This window comes from Hemiscyllium ocellatum, chromosome 2 (genome assembly GCF_020745735.1).
Source record: "Hemiscyllium ocellatum isolate sHemOce1 chromosome 2, sHemOce1.pat.X.cur, whole genome shotgun sequence".
In the NCBI taxonomy this organism is placed as follows: Eukaryota; Metazoa; Chordata; class Chondrichthyes; order Orectolobiformes; family Hemiscylliidae; genus Hemiscyllium; species Hemiscyllium ocellatum.
Window position 1 is genome coordinate 65,348,027 of NC_083402.1, and position 12,998 is coordinate 65,361,024.

General features: G+C 40.5%; 1 protein-coding gene across 2 annotated transcripts in view; it reads left to right on the top strand.

Moving 5' to 3' along the window:
* Positions 1–12,998, top strand: part of man2a1 (mannosidase, alpha, class 2A, member 1) — a 219,479-nt gene that overhangs the window by 165,156 nt on the left and 41,325 nt on the right. For both annotated transcript variants that reach the window (XM_060837296.1, XM_060837306.1), the window contains one exon: positions 9,084–9,217. In XM_060837296.1, the coding sequence (XP_060693279.1) occupies positions 9,084–9,217 (134 nt within the window). The remainder of the gene's footprint in view (positions 1–9,083; positions 9,218–12,998) is intronic.

Sequence of the window (12,998 nt, forward strand, 5' to 3'; positions counted from 1 at the left end):
GGTTGGAGGGTTCCTAGGTGGAAGATGAGGCGCTCTTCCTCCAGGCGTCGTGTGGCCAGGGTCTGGCGATGGAGGAGGCCAAGGACCTGCATGTCATTGGCGGAGTCGGAGGCAGTTGGGTTGGTTGGTGCGGATGTTCCAGAGGTGTTCCCTGAAACATTCCGCAAGTAGGAGGCCTGTCTCCCCAATGTAGAGGAGACCACATCGGGTGCAGCGGATACAGTAAATGATGTGTGTGGAGGTGCAGGTGAGTTTGCGACAGATATAGAAGGATCCATTGGGGCCTTGGAGGGAGGTGAGGGGGGAGGTGTGGGCGCAAGTTTTGCACTTCTTGCAGTTGCAGAGGAAGGTGCCGGGAATGGAGGTTGGGTTGGTGAGGGGTATGGACCTGACGGGGGAATCGTGGAGGGAGTGGTCTCTCCTGAATGCTGATAGTGGTGGAGAGAGAAATATATCCCTGGTGGTGGGGTCTGTCTGGAGGTGGCGGAAGTGACGGAGGCTGATACAATGTATCCGGAGGTTGGTGGGGTGGAAGGTGAGGACCAGTGGGGTTCTGTCTTGGTGGAGATTGGAGGGGCGGGGTTCAAGGGCGGAGGTGCTGGAAGCGGAGGAGATGCGGTGGAGAGCGCCGTCCGTCGACCACGCTGGAAGGGAAATTGCAGTCTTTGAAGAAGGAGGCCATTTGAGTTTTTCCAACACAATGCTCTTTGCCTTTTCAGAGCTCCTCTGACAGTTCACATTTTTTAGAATCTTGAAAAAAAGCTGCTGCCAAGCTGCAAGCAGGCAGTCCTTACTGACATCACCCCAGATCTCCACAATAAGGTCAATAGCATTCTTGATGATAAAGCTCTTCCAAAATTAAAGAACACTGCTTATTATCCCTGTCAGTAGCTACAATCAGCCTCTTGAATGTGCATCTTAAATAATAAGCTTTAAAAGCTGATACTGCATCCTGACCAATCCTGTGTTTAGAGGTAGAAATACCACTTTGATGTTTTCAGAAAGCTCACCGATGGTAGCAGGACTTTTTTTGCCTGCACTACTGTCTAAAAACATCTCCCAAAACATCATCAATAAGGTCAGAAAAAAATTACCTGTCATCCAACCTTTTTTGCTTGACCTGAAGTAAACATCTGGAGTAGACTTAAAGTAATCCTTCAGGGCTTGCAGGTTGGCAGAGTGGTACATCACCACAAGCTTAAGTATAAATTGGCATTGGAACCCAGCAGCACGGTCATACAATCCTATGCCACTTAAAGCCTGGAGCATGTGCTTCGTTTTTAGAAATGTAAGTTCTTGCTGGCACTCTCTTCCAGTATAAACCTGTCTCATCCAAACTGAGGATTTGCTCTAAGGTGTAGCCTTCTTCATTTTTTTTTACTGTGGGAGGAAATGCCGGCACATGCTCCTCGTCAGCACAGGCAGATTCACCAACTTTACATTGTGGCATGCATAGTGGTTCTTAAAACCAGCAAACCACCCACTGCTTGCGCTAGAGGTAGGCGGGTCTGCAGGATTTTGAGCATTTTTCTTTAAATTTTCATAAATGGATAAAGCTTTCTCCTTTTATGGTGAGAAAGGTTGTTGCAGATCACTTTTTTGTTTTATCTTCTATCCAGACACTTCGAGCCTCTCCATCTCCTCAAGTTCGTTTGGCTGTGACCTCTCAGATTTGCTGGCAGTCAGACTTGTTTCAGGAATACAGCTTGCTTTAGTCTTTTCAATGTTGTCTTTAATGGGGCAAAAGGTAGGCTCCCTCATTCCTGTTAAGCAAGCTATATCATACGTTCTCTCCTTATGCTCAAAATGTTTTGTAACATCTAGCTCCTCTTCCAGCCCTTCTTTTGCATTGACCAGGATGCTTTTTGCTAACATTCTTGTGACAATCCTATTTTTTGCAAAAATGGAGGGGCATGATCTTGAGATATGCAGGTACAAGAGCAACTTAGAAAGGCAAATGGTGTGTATAAGAGTAATGCAGTCCTGTAGGAATTATACAGGGCTTATATAAGAATATCTTTCTCTCAGAGGGAGAGCAATGAGCATTCATTAGTTTGATTTTTGAGATGAAGCTGCTCAATGTATTGTACTATACCTCTCACGTGCTCTGGCGAAAGCTGACATCGTAGAACAGCACAGAGACTTTGGTGCTGACATTGGCGTGTGCAGAGACTTCAGCACATACGCAAAATGAAGCATGCAAAGTGATCACCACTGGAATTGTGCTATAGCGAACAGAGGTAAACATCCTCAAAACTTCAGCAGCATTATAGCTAAATTGCGCTGCCAAAACATACTTTATATGAGAACTACCTATAAAATGCAACCTTCTCAAAGAAAAGATATTCCCTCATCTTTGTCCTGGAAAGGTGATGTGTAATTTTTAAACAGTCTTCCACAAGGCTGGACGTACCCAAAGAGCACTTTAAAAAAAAAAGACTTGTTTGATCTATGTTAAAGCTGTTTCTTGGTGCATAATTGTTCAGGATGTGGGTGAGACCATTTTGGAGTGAGCCTTTTGTCATTGCTGCTGCATCATCACCACTTGCTGTGCAAACAGTGCCACACCTGATTTTGAGTCAACACAGCCATCCATCACTGCAAGTTAACTCCTGCAACTCTCCATTAGTTGTAGAATTGAAACGGAGCTGGGGATAATTCGGCTCAGTCTTCCTTGAATCACACGAGCATGTCATCCTCTATAATATGTACATTTTTCAATATGTTGCTATTTATTTCTCCATGTTCTCGTATCTTCCATATCCTTCTCCACAGTAAACACTGATGCAAAATACTCCCCCATTTCTGGTGGTTCCTTGCTAATTCTTTAAGGGCCCTATTTTCTCCCTTATTCCTCTTTTGTCCTTCATGTATTTGTTGAATCCCTTTGGATTCTCCTTAATCATACTTGCAAAACTATTTCATGACCCTTTTTTGCCCTCTTGATTTCCCTTTTAAGTATACTCTTAGTGCCTTTAAACTGTTGTAGAAATTCACTTGATATCTGCTGTCTGTTTCACACACAGATGCTTCCTTCTTTTTCTTGACCAAAATCTTAATTTCTCTAGTCATCCATCATTCCCAACACCTACCAGCCTTGCCCTTCACCCTAACAAGGACATACTGTCTCTGGACTCTTATTATCTCAATTTTGGAGGCTTCCCATCTGCCAGAAGTCCCTTTACTTGCAAACATCCGCCCAAAGGAGAAAGTGAGCTCTGCAGATGTTAGAGATCAGAGTTGAGAGTGTGTTGCTGGAAAAGCAAAGCAGATCAGGCAGCATCCGAGGAACAGGAAAATCGATATTTTGGGCTGGAGCCTTTGAAAAGGAAGGGTCCCTGGCCCCAAAGTGCTCCCCCACTGACACCTCTTGTTTCCCAAGGGTAGGTCACATTTTGCACCTCTAATAGGTACATCCACATACTGATTCAGAAAGTATTGCACATACGGCAAATTTCTCTCCATCCAAGCCTTTAACACAATGGCAGTCCCAGTCAATGTTTGGAAAATTAAAATCCCGTAGCATACCTACCCTGTTATTCTTATGTATAACAAACTCCTGCTGGACCATCTCACCTTTGAGAACATTCTGCACTAACTCCAATATTTCTTGATTCTGGCACGAGTGAGACATTGCACCATTCTGATGTCTCATTGCTCGAAGTTCTGTTCCCTGGGTGGTCTCAAACCACGAATCACTCGGTAAACAGTTAAATGTACTAATTAATTGCACCTCAGAGTCTGGCTTGTTAAATTGTTTGAAGAAAATGCTACAGGGAGGGTAGAAAGGGAGGTAAGAGAGGAGGGTGAGTGGTGTTTTTGATAAGGGATAGCATTACAGCAATACTGGAGGAGGATATTCCCAGAAATACATCCAAGGAAGTTATTTGAGTGGAACTGAGAAATAAGAAAGGAATGATCACCTCATTGTGATTGTATTGTAGGCCCCCTAATAGTCAGAGGGAAATTGAAAAACAAATTTGTAAGGAGATCTCAGTTATCTGTAAGAATAATAGGGTGTTTATCGTAGGGGATTTTAACTTTCCGGACATAGACTGGGAATGCCATAGTAGTAAGGGTTTAGATAGAGAAGAATTTGTTAAGTGTGTACAAGAAAACTTTCTGATTCAGTATGTCAATGTACCTACTAGAGAAGGTGCAAAACTTGACCTACTCTTGAGAAATAAGGCAGGGCAGGTGACTGAGGTGTCAGTGGGGGGACACTTTGAGGCCAGTGACCATAATTGTATTAGTTCTAAAATAGTTATGAAAAAGGATAGACCAGATCTAAAAGTTGAAGTTCTAAATTGGAGAAAAGCCAATTTTGATGGTATCAGGCAAGAACTTTCAAAAGCTGATTGGGGGCAGATGTTCGCAGGTAAAGGGACAGCTGGAGAATGGGAAACCTTCAGAAATGAGATAACAAAAGTCCAGAGAAAGCATATTCCTGTTAGGTAAAAGGAAAGGCTAGTTGGTGTAGGGAATGCTGGATGACTAAAGAATTGAGGGTTTGATTAAGGAAAAGAAGGAAGCATATGTCAGGTATAGACAGGATAGATCGAATGAATCCTTAGAAGAATGTAAAGGCAGTAGGAGTATACTTAAGAGGGAAATCAGGAGGGCAAAAAGGAGACATGAGATAGCTTTGGCAAATAGAGTAAAGGAAAACACAAAGGGTCTTTACAAATACGTTAAGGAAAAAGGGTAACTAGGGAGAGAAAAAGGCCCCTCAAAGATCAGCATGGCGGCCTTTGTGTGGAGCCACAAGAGATGGGGGAGATACCAAACGAGTAGTTTGCATCAGTGTTTACTGTGGAAAAGTATATGGAAGATATAGAATGTAGGGAAATAGATGGTGACATCTTGAAAAATCTCCAAATTACAGAGGAGGAAGTGCTGGATATCTTGAAATGCATAAAAATGGATAAATCCCCAGGACCTGATTAGGTGTACCCCAAAACCCTATGAGAAGCTAGGTAAGAGATTGCTGGGCCTCTTGCTAAGATACGTGTATCATCAATAGTCACAGGTGAGGTGTCAGAAGTCTGGAGGTTGGCTAACTTGGTTTAAGAAAGGTGGTAAGGTCAAGCCAGGGAACTATAGACCAGTGAGCCTGACGTCAGTGGTGGGCAAGTCGTTGGAGGGAATCCTGAGGGACAGGCTATACATGTATTTGGAAAGGCAAGGACTGATTAAGGATAGTCAACATGGCTTTGTGCGTGGGAAATCGTGTCACAAATGTGATGGAGTTTTTTGAGGAAGTAACAGAGAGGATTGATGAGGGCAGAGCAGTAGGTATGATCTATATGGACTTCAGTAAAGCGTTCGACAAGGTTCCCCATGGGAGACTGGTTAGCAAAGTTATATCTCGTGAAATACAGAGAGAACTGGCCATTTGGATACAGAACTGGCTCAAAGGTAGAAGACAGAAGGTGGTGATGGAGGGTTATTTTTCAGGCTGGAGGTCTTTGACCAGTGGAGTGCCACAAGGATTGGTGCTTAGTCCACTACTTTTCATCATATTTATAGAAATGGTTTGGATGTGAGCATAAGAGGTATAGTTGGTAAGTTTACAGATGACACCAAGTGGACGGTTAAGAAGGTTATCTCCAATTACAACGGGATCGTGATCAGATGGGTCAATGGGCTGAGAAGTGGCAGATGGAGTTTAATTTAGATAAATGTGAGGTGACCTTGGAGTGCAGGTTCATAGCTCCTTGAAAATGGAGTCGCAGGTAGATAGGATAGTGAAGATGGCATTTGGTGTGCTTTCCTTTATTGGTCAGCGTATTGAGTGCAGGAGTTGAGGTCATGTTGAGTTGTACAGGACATTGGTTAGGCCACAGTTGGAATATTGCGTGCAATTCTGGTCTCCTTCCTGATGGAAAGATGTTGTGAAGCATGAAAGGGTTCAGAAAAGACTTACAAGAGTGTTGCCAGGGTTGGAAGGTTTGAGCTATAGGGAGAGGTTAAATAGGTTGGAATATCTGGTCAGCATGGTTAAGTTGAATCGAAGGGTCAGTTTCCATGCTGCACATCTGTATTACTCTATGTTCAGAATGGTTGACAGACTTGATGGTGAATCCCCCATTCCTTTGCAATGTCCACCTTTAGCTTCATGACATGATTTTGCATCCACTTCACCCTGTCTCTGTTTGACAACACTTAACTTTCTCACAAGTTTAGCCACATACAGTGACTTTGTAGATCCTTTCATAAGGTGCTCACAATTGATGGCTTACCCAGCTGTGACTTGGCACCTTTATGCCACTTAGCTCTGCTGTGATTGGGCAACTTGCTCATGTGAGATTCTCAGAGGTATAACTAATGTAAAGCATTTTTGGCTTATCAAAGACGTCATTTTATTTCTATTCTGCCAATATGAATAGTTGAAAAAAATCATCATAACCGGAGTTTCATGTCATCTAAATTTGACTGCTTGTGATCTCATTGTACATAGGTACAATTGAGATGTAGTGGTAGTAAATAGTTGGTAAAATATAATTAGACTTGTTCAACCAAATATCTAGGTTCAGCGTCCGATATGGTCAGAGATTCAATCCAGGAGCCATTCCAGTGCAGAGTATAAGTTGAGGCTGTTATAACGTTTGTTGTATGAAATTATAAGTTTGAAGAGCACTAGAAAATTGACTAAAAGGCATCCTATATCATGGAAATACATTTAAACTGGGTTACATTCATGAAATGTAGTGCCAAGCAGTGATCACCTTAAGCAAAACTTACCACAAGATTGTGGAACTAGAGATAATAGAAAATGTCACCTATCACTTATATCACAAGAACAAATTTTATAAATAACTTTGATGTCCAATCATTTCTATTTTTGTCTTCATATTGGAAATATGTTTGAAATTGCTTTGAAATTTCTTTTAATTTTGTCTTCCTTTTGGCCTTCATTTTTTTCTTTCTCTTGATTGCCTGAATTCTGTTTTCCAAAGAAACATTATTGGACTTGAAAGATTAACTCTATTCCTCACTTCACAGATGCTGTTGAGTCTGTTGAATTTCTCCAACACTGTTTTATTACGGGTGTCCAGTATTGATAGTACTTTGCAAACACAAGGGTATTGGTGTTTGGAACTCTCTCCCCCAAAAAATGCAGTGGATGCTGGATCAGTTGTTAATCAAACTTTAATTTAAAATTAAGTGAAATGGGCCAAAGACAAGTATCTAGATTTAGGTCACAAAGCAGTCATGATCTCATTGAATGGTAGAACAGGGTGGCATGGTGGTTGTGGTTAGCAGTGCTGCCTCACAGCGCCAGGGTCCCAGGTTCGATTCCAGCCTTGGGCGACTGTCTGTGTGCACATTCTCCCTGTGTCTGTGTGGGCTTCCTCTGTGTACTCTGGTTTCCTCCCACATTCCAAAGATGTGCAGGTCAGGTGAATTGGCCATGCTAAATTGTCCATGGTTGTTAGGTGCATTAGTCAGAGAGGGGTGGGTTACTCTTCTGAGGATCAGTGTGGACTTGTTGGGCTGAAGAGCCTGTTTCCACACTGTAGGGAATCTAATCTAACAGGCTTGAGGAACTGAATGGTCTACTTCTGATCCTTTGTTCCGAGTAGGTACAAGTCACTTCAGTTATCCAGTAAAAAAGACAGAGGGATAAGAGTTAACAGTAAACAAAAATTAGATATCCAAACGTTCTGCTGTATATTGTTTTATATCTCATCACATCTATGGCTGTGTATACTTCTGTCAGTAAGATAGCTCCACGGTTGTAACTGAAATCAAAATAATACATCCAAATAGCTTTAATCACCAAAGAATTATTCATTTATGGGATGTGGACGTCATAGTCAGGGCCAGCACGTATTGTTCATCACTAATTGCCATTGAGAAGGTGATCGTGAGCAACCTTCTTGATGTAGGTACACCTAAAGTGCATTTAGTTGCAGCGTTTTCACCTAGCAACAATGAAAAAATAATGACGTATTCCAAGTCTGGATAATTTGTAACTTATGGCAGCAACCTTGGCAATGGTGGTGTTCTTGTTTTTTATTATTTATTTACAGTCACGTATCTTGCTACAAAGGTACAGTGAAAAGTGCTTTATAGTATCACCATTCTCCTTCACCATCTTAAAACATTGAAAAATCAACAAAACATAGAATATAATGGCAGAAAAATGAAGAAATGAAGGAAAAGTGTCCAACTTTACAGTCCTCCTTGGTAAATGCTCTGTCATGTTAGGGCCTAGTGGCCAGGCATGTGTCTCCTTTGCTGCACCACTGCTGCTGGAATGAAAGTCGCTACTCTTCAGCACCATCATGGTTTCATAGACGCCCTCGCCACTATGCGTCCTCGCTGGCTCTTGTCAGTGCAAATCCCACCATTGTTGCCAGGTATCACACTGGCCCAAACTCGACTCCACTGCTGCCATGAGCCTGCTTTGGGCCCACTCGGCAATGCAGCCACTGCTGGTGCTCATGCTGGGCCCAAATTCACCTCTGCTGCCTCCTTAATTTGCGTTGGATACAGATCCCATTGGGAATCCAAACTCACTTCCACCACAGCAGCCACATTTACCTGTGGCCCTTGTTCTTCTATGTGTTTGAGGTCCTAAGTTTGGGACATGCTGTTGAAGAAACACTATAGATGATATACAATGTTATAAACGGTATGTATAAATTACAGGTAATTGAGGAACTAAAGGTCAGGAATGTGAAGAAAGAGTATGAGTGGAGCTAAGAGAACAGTTCACAAAAACTGATGACCAAAATGGCTTCAATTTGTATTTGTATGATACTATAACTTAAAAGAGCTTTCATATTTGGTTAGTTCATTCTAGGGCAATCTTTATACTGAAACCTACTTTGTATGCAAGTTTATAGTACTTGGAAAAATTGTGCACAACAAGTGAAAACAAACAGTGTGTTTTCTTATTAATTGTTAAAATTAACACTTTTCATCTCTGAAGTAATACAGAGCAATGTTATATGTAAGATGTCATTTACTAAATGATTTGGTGTTTGATGTGGAGCAACTCTGGAGAACAGCAATGTCAAATCACTGCTATAGGTTTTGTAAATATGTGTATTCACCTTTTTTTTCTGATACAGGAGTTGATGGGCTGTCATTGGAAATCTCTAATATTGTCGATATTAGGAGGGAAATAAATCAAGAAATTGTCATGAGGCTGACCACAGATGTCAAAAGCAGCAATCAATTCTACACTGATCTGAATGATTTCCAGGTACTTGCACCATTTGAAATATGCGCAAATAGCTTTAAAAACAAGCAACAGTAATGGTTAATCTTAAATGTTACTTAACATTCATAGCTCACTTTCAAGACAGTCATGGTATTTTGATATGGTGGAATCTCATGGCAGTCGTAATCTAAATGTTCGCAGTATTCACTCGTTTTGCCTATAATTGGAATGCTGGTGGAATTTTTGTTATAATTTAATTGAATTGAGTATGTGTATTACTTAGAGTAAAAAGTGAGGTCTGCAGATGCTGGAGATCAGAGCTGAAAATGTGTTGCTGGTTAAAGCACAGCAGGTTAGGCAGCATCCAAGGAACAGGAAATTCGACGTTTCGGGCCAGAGCCATTCGGGCCATTCCTGATGAAGGGCTCTGGCCCGAAACGTCGAATTTCCTGTTCCTTGGATGCTGCCTAACCTGCTGTGCTTTAACCAGCAACACATTTTCAGCTATGTGTATTACTTATGTCAGTTAAGAGATTTCTGGTTATAATGTTTATAGATTATTGCATAGATGCTTGTCATGGGTATTATTGTTACAATTTTGTGAATTTTAAAATACCCCCACATGCAGTAGTGATAATAAGGGAATAGCAAACTCATTCTTTTTCTTCTTCACATAGTAAACGTGTCATACATGTCATAATCAGTTGGCTATATATGCTTAACTTTGAAATTTGGAAAATCTGATGAGCAGGTTCAGAGAAGCTGATAGAACTACAAATAAGTTGACAACTCTAAAAGTAATATGCAATTGAATAAACAGCCTGAAATATCGATGCATGGTGAATGTGATAGTTTTAATGTGACTGACTTGAACATTTTTATTACATTGAATAATGGGGTATCTATTGTTGACAAGACATATGAAAAACATGCAGTGAGAGTATAGTGGGTCAGAATCAGAACCCTAGATTTCCAGGACACAGGAACAAGAAGTTCATCTTTTTATGTCTAATTTGGATCTTTGAAAGAGATAGTTGATTCTAAAGAAGTCATATTGGACTCGAAATGTTAACTATCCACACATGCAAAAAGACCTGTTGAGTTTCTTCAGCACCTTGTAACTTTGTTTTTATTTTGGACCTCCATCATCTGCAATACTTTGCTTTTGTATGTGAATATGTTGTCCTTTCAGATAAACAATTTTCACTGTTGTGTCTTTTGCTATTTGAATTTTCACCACCGCTCATTGTCCAATTTCACTACTGAGATATTAAGGCAAGAATGAAGCTAAGCTATGCATACTTTATCTGACTTGATGTTCTTCCAAAGTAGTATAATTATACAGAAGCAAATTTGTACTTTTAACATATAAGCTTTAAAAAAGATAACCAGCCTTAAAACAGCTACTTAATTATTTTTAACATTTTGTCAATTAAAAAGTGATTGAGTAAATTAATTGGTCAATCTTATATTTCTTGCTGCTTCCTAATTATGTAATGAATCACAATTCGTTATTGAAGGACCTTCAAATCTGCACCTTGTTAGTCCAAAATGGCTTTTTTCAAACAAGTATATAATTATCTCTTTTCCTTGTGAACTTTAGCAAAACATGTTTTTCAAAAAGCTTCAAAGAATACTTAATTAATTAAATCTTAAGCTAAAATCTAAACTCAGAATTACTCATACCAGGAGTGCACTACTTTTGCCAAAAATGTTTAGTTTGCTACTTTCTGGAGTATATTGAGGTTATATTATGAGTCTCTTTCACAACAATGCCATCCATGATGAAACTCAGAGGTAAGCTCTTTAGGAATCTACTTTTAGATCCATTTAACAAGAAGCTAGATAAACGACTCAAGGAAAAAACATAGAAGATTGTGCTGAGATTATTCAAGGATTTGTTAATGAGGCACAGATATCACAGTGCTTATGTGTTTATCCATAATATTCTGGAGAAAGTGGTCATGGAGAGCTACCTCTTGGGATTCAAGGACATAACAGTTCTGTTAGGAAAGGTGGCATGAGCAAGTTGAGTGGAAAGACCTGTTCTCATAATGTAAACTTCTATGACCAAGTGTGAGTTTATCCACTTTGGTAGGAGGAATGAAGACGCAGAATATTTCTTGAATAGTGAGAGATTGGAAAGTGGTGAAGTCCAAAAGAATCTGAATATCTTTGTTCATAAATCACTGAAAACTAGCACACAGATGTAGCAAGTATTTTGGAAGTCAAAGAATATGTTCGTCATCGTTAGAGAGGTTTTGAGTACAGGAGTGAAGAAGTGCTCCCACACTTGTATAGCACAATTGTGAAATTGCACCTGGATTATTATTATGTGCAATTCTGCCCCCTCGCCTAAGGAAGTACAATGGAGGTACACTGGATTGATTCTTAGATTGGTGGGACTGTCCTATGAGGGAGATTCAGGAGACTGGCCTGTATTCTCTGGAATTTAGAATAATGGAAGATGGTTTCATAGGAATTTGGGAATTTCTTAAAGGAATAGATAGAGTAGATTCTGGTTTGATTTGTTTAACATCCTCTGGATAACTATCCAGGTATGTACTGGAACTGTCTCAAGTTTCTGAATCTAGCTCAGAGTTGGTGACATTGACGCAGGATCTCCAAGAGCAGAGGAAAGGTCAACTGGAAATTTAAAGTCCAGGTAATTCCCATATAGGTTGGTGCATCAGGATTTTCATACATCTTCAGTGATATGTATGGTCTATAACAATATAAAGATCTTTTAATAGGTTTTCAACCCAAAATATTATGACCCAAAAATTTCAGTGAAGTAATAGCTGTCAACATTTGAATTAGATTGGTTACGCGGAAGGGAGTCAAGATGTGGGAACAGGAAGAGTATATATAAAGTTGCTTGCTTATATAAATGATTTGGAGATGCTGGTGTTGGACTGGGATGTACAAAGTTAAAAATCACACAACACCAGGTTATAGTCCAACAGGTTTAATTAAACCTGTTGGACTATAACCTGGTGTTGTGTGATTTTTAACTTAGTTTGTACTTTCATTTACCATTTATATAATCAGAGTTAATACTCTAGTTTTGGCAGATAAAGATGTGTGTTGAAGTGGGAGGCTGATTAGTGGCCTTGACATCTTCCTGTTTTCCAACGAGCCACCACACACTGTAGCACAAACGAACTTTGGAAAACAGAGGAGAATCACCTATACAACATATTCAAGAAGAGCTGATACTCAAAAAATACAGGGCACAGATTCCTCAAGAACAAACCACAACAAGCAGACCAAACATAGCCAGAAACCCTAAACACCTTACCATACATCAAAGAAGTTTCAGAAATGACAGCCAGACTACTAAGACCCTCGGAATCCTAGTAGCACACAAACCCACCAACACTCTCAAACAAAAACTAACCAACTTAAAAGACCCAGTCCAACCCATGGACAAAACCAACGTCATCTACAAAATTCCATGCAAGGACTGCCACAAACGCTACGTAGGACAAACAGGAAAAAAGTTAGCCACCAGGATACACTAACACCAGCTAGCCACAAAAAGACGCGACCCTCTCTCCTTCGTAGCCCTACACACAGATGAAAAGAAAAACATTTCGACTGGGATAACACGTCTATCCTGGGACAGGCTAAACAAAGACATGCCAGAGAATTCTTAGACGCCTGGCACTCTAACCACAACACGATAAACAAACACACAGATCTAGATGCCATCTATCAACCCCTCAAAAAATGAACCGGAAATGACATCACCACAAACCCCAGGAACCCCATCCAGGAGAAAGATATAAATAGAAAGCAGGAGACAACAACTTCGCTTCAC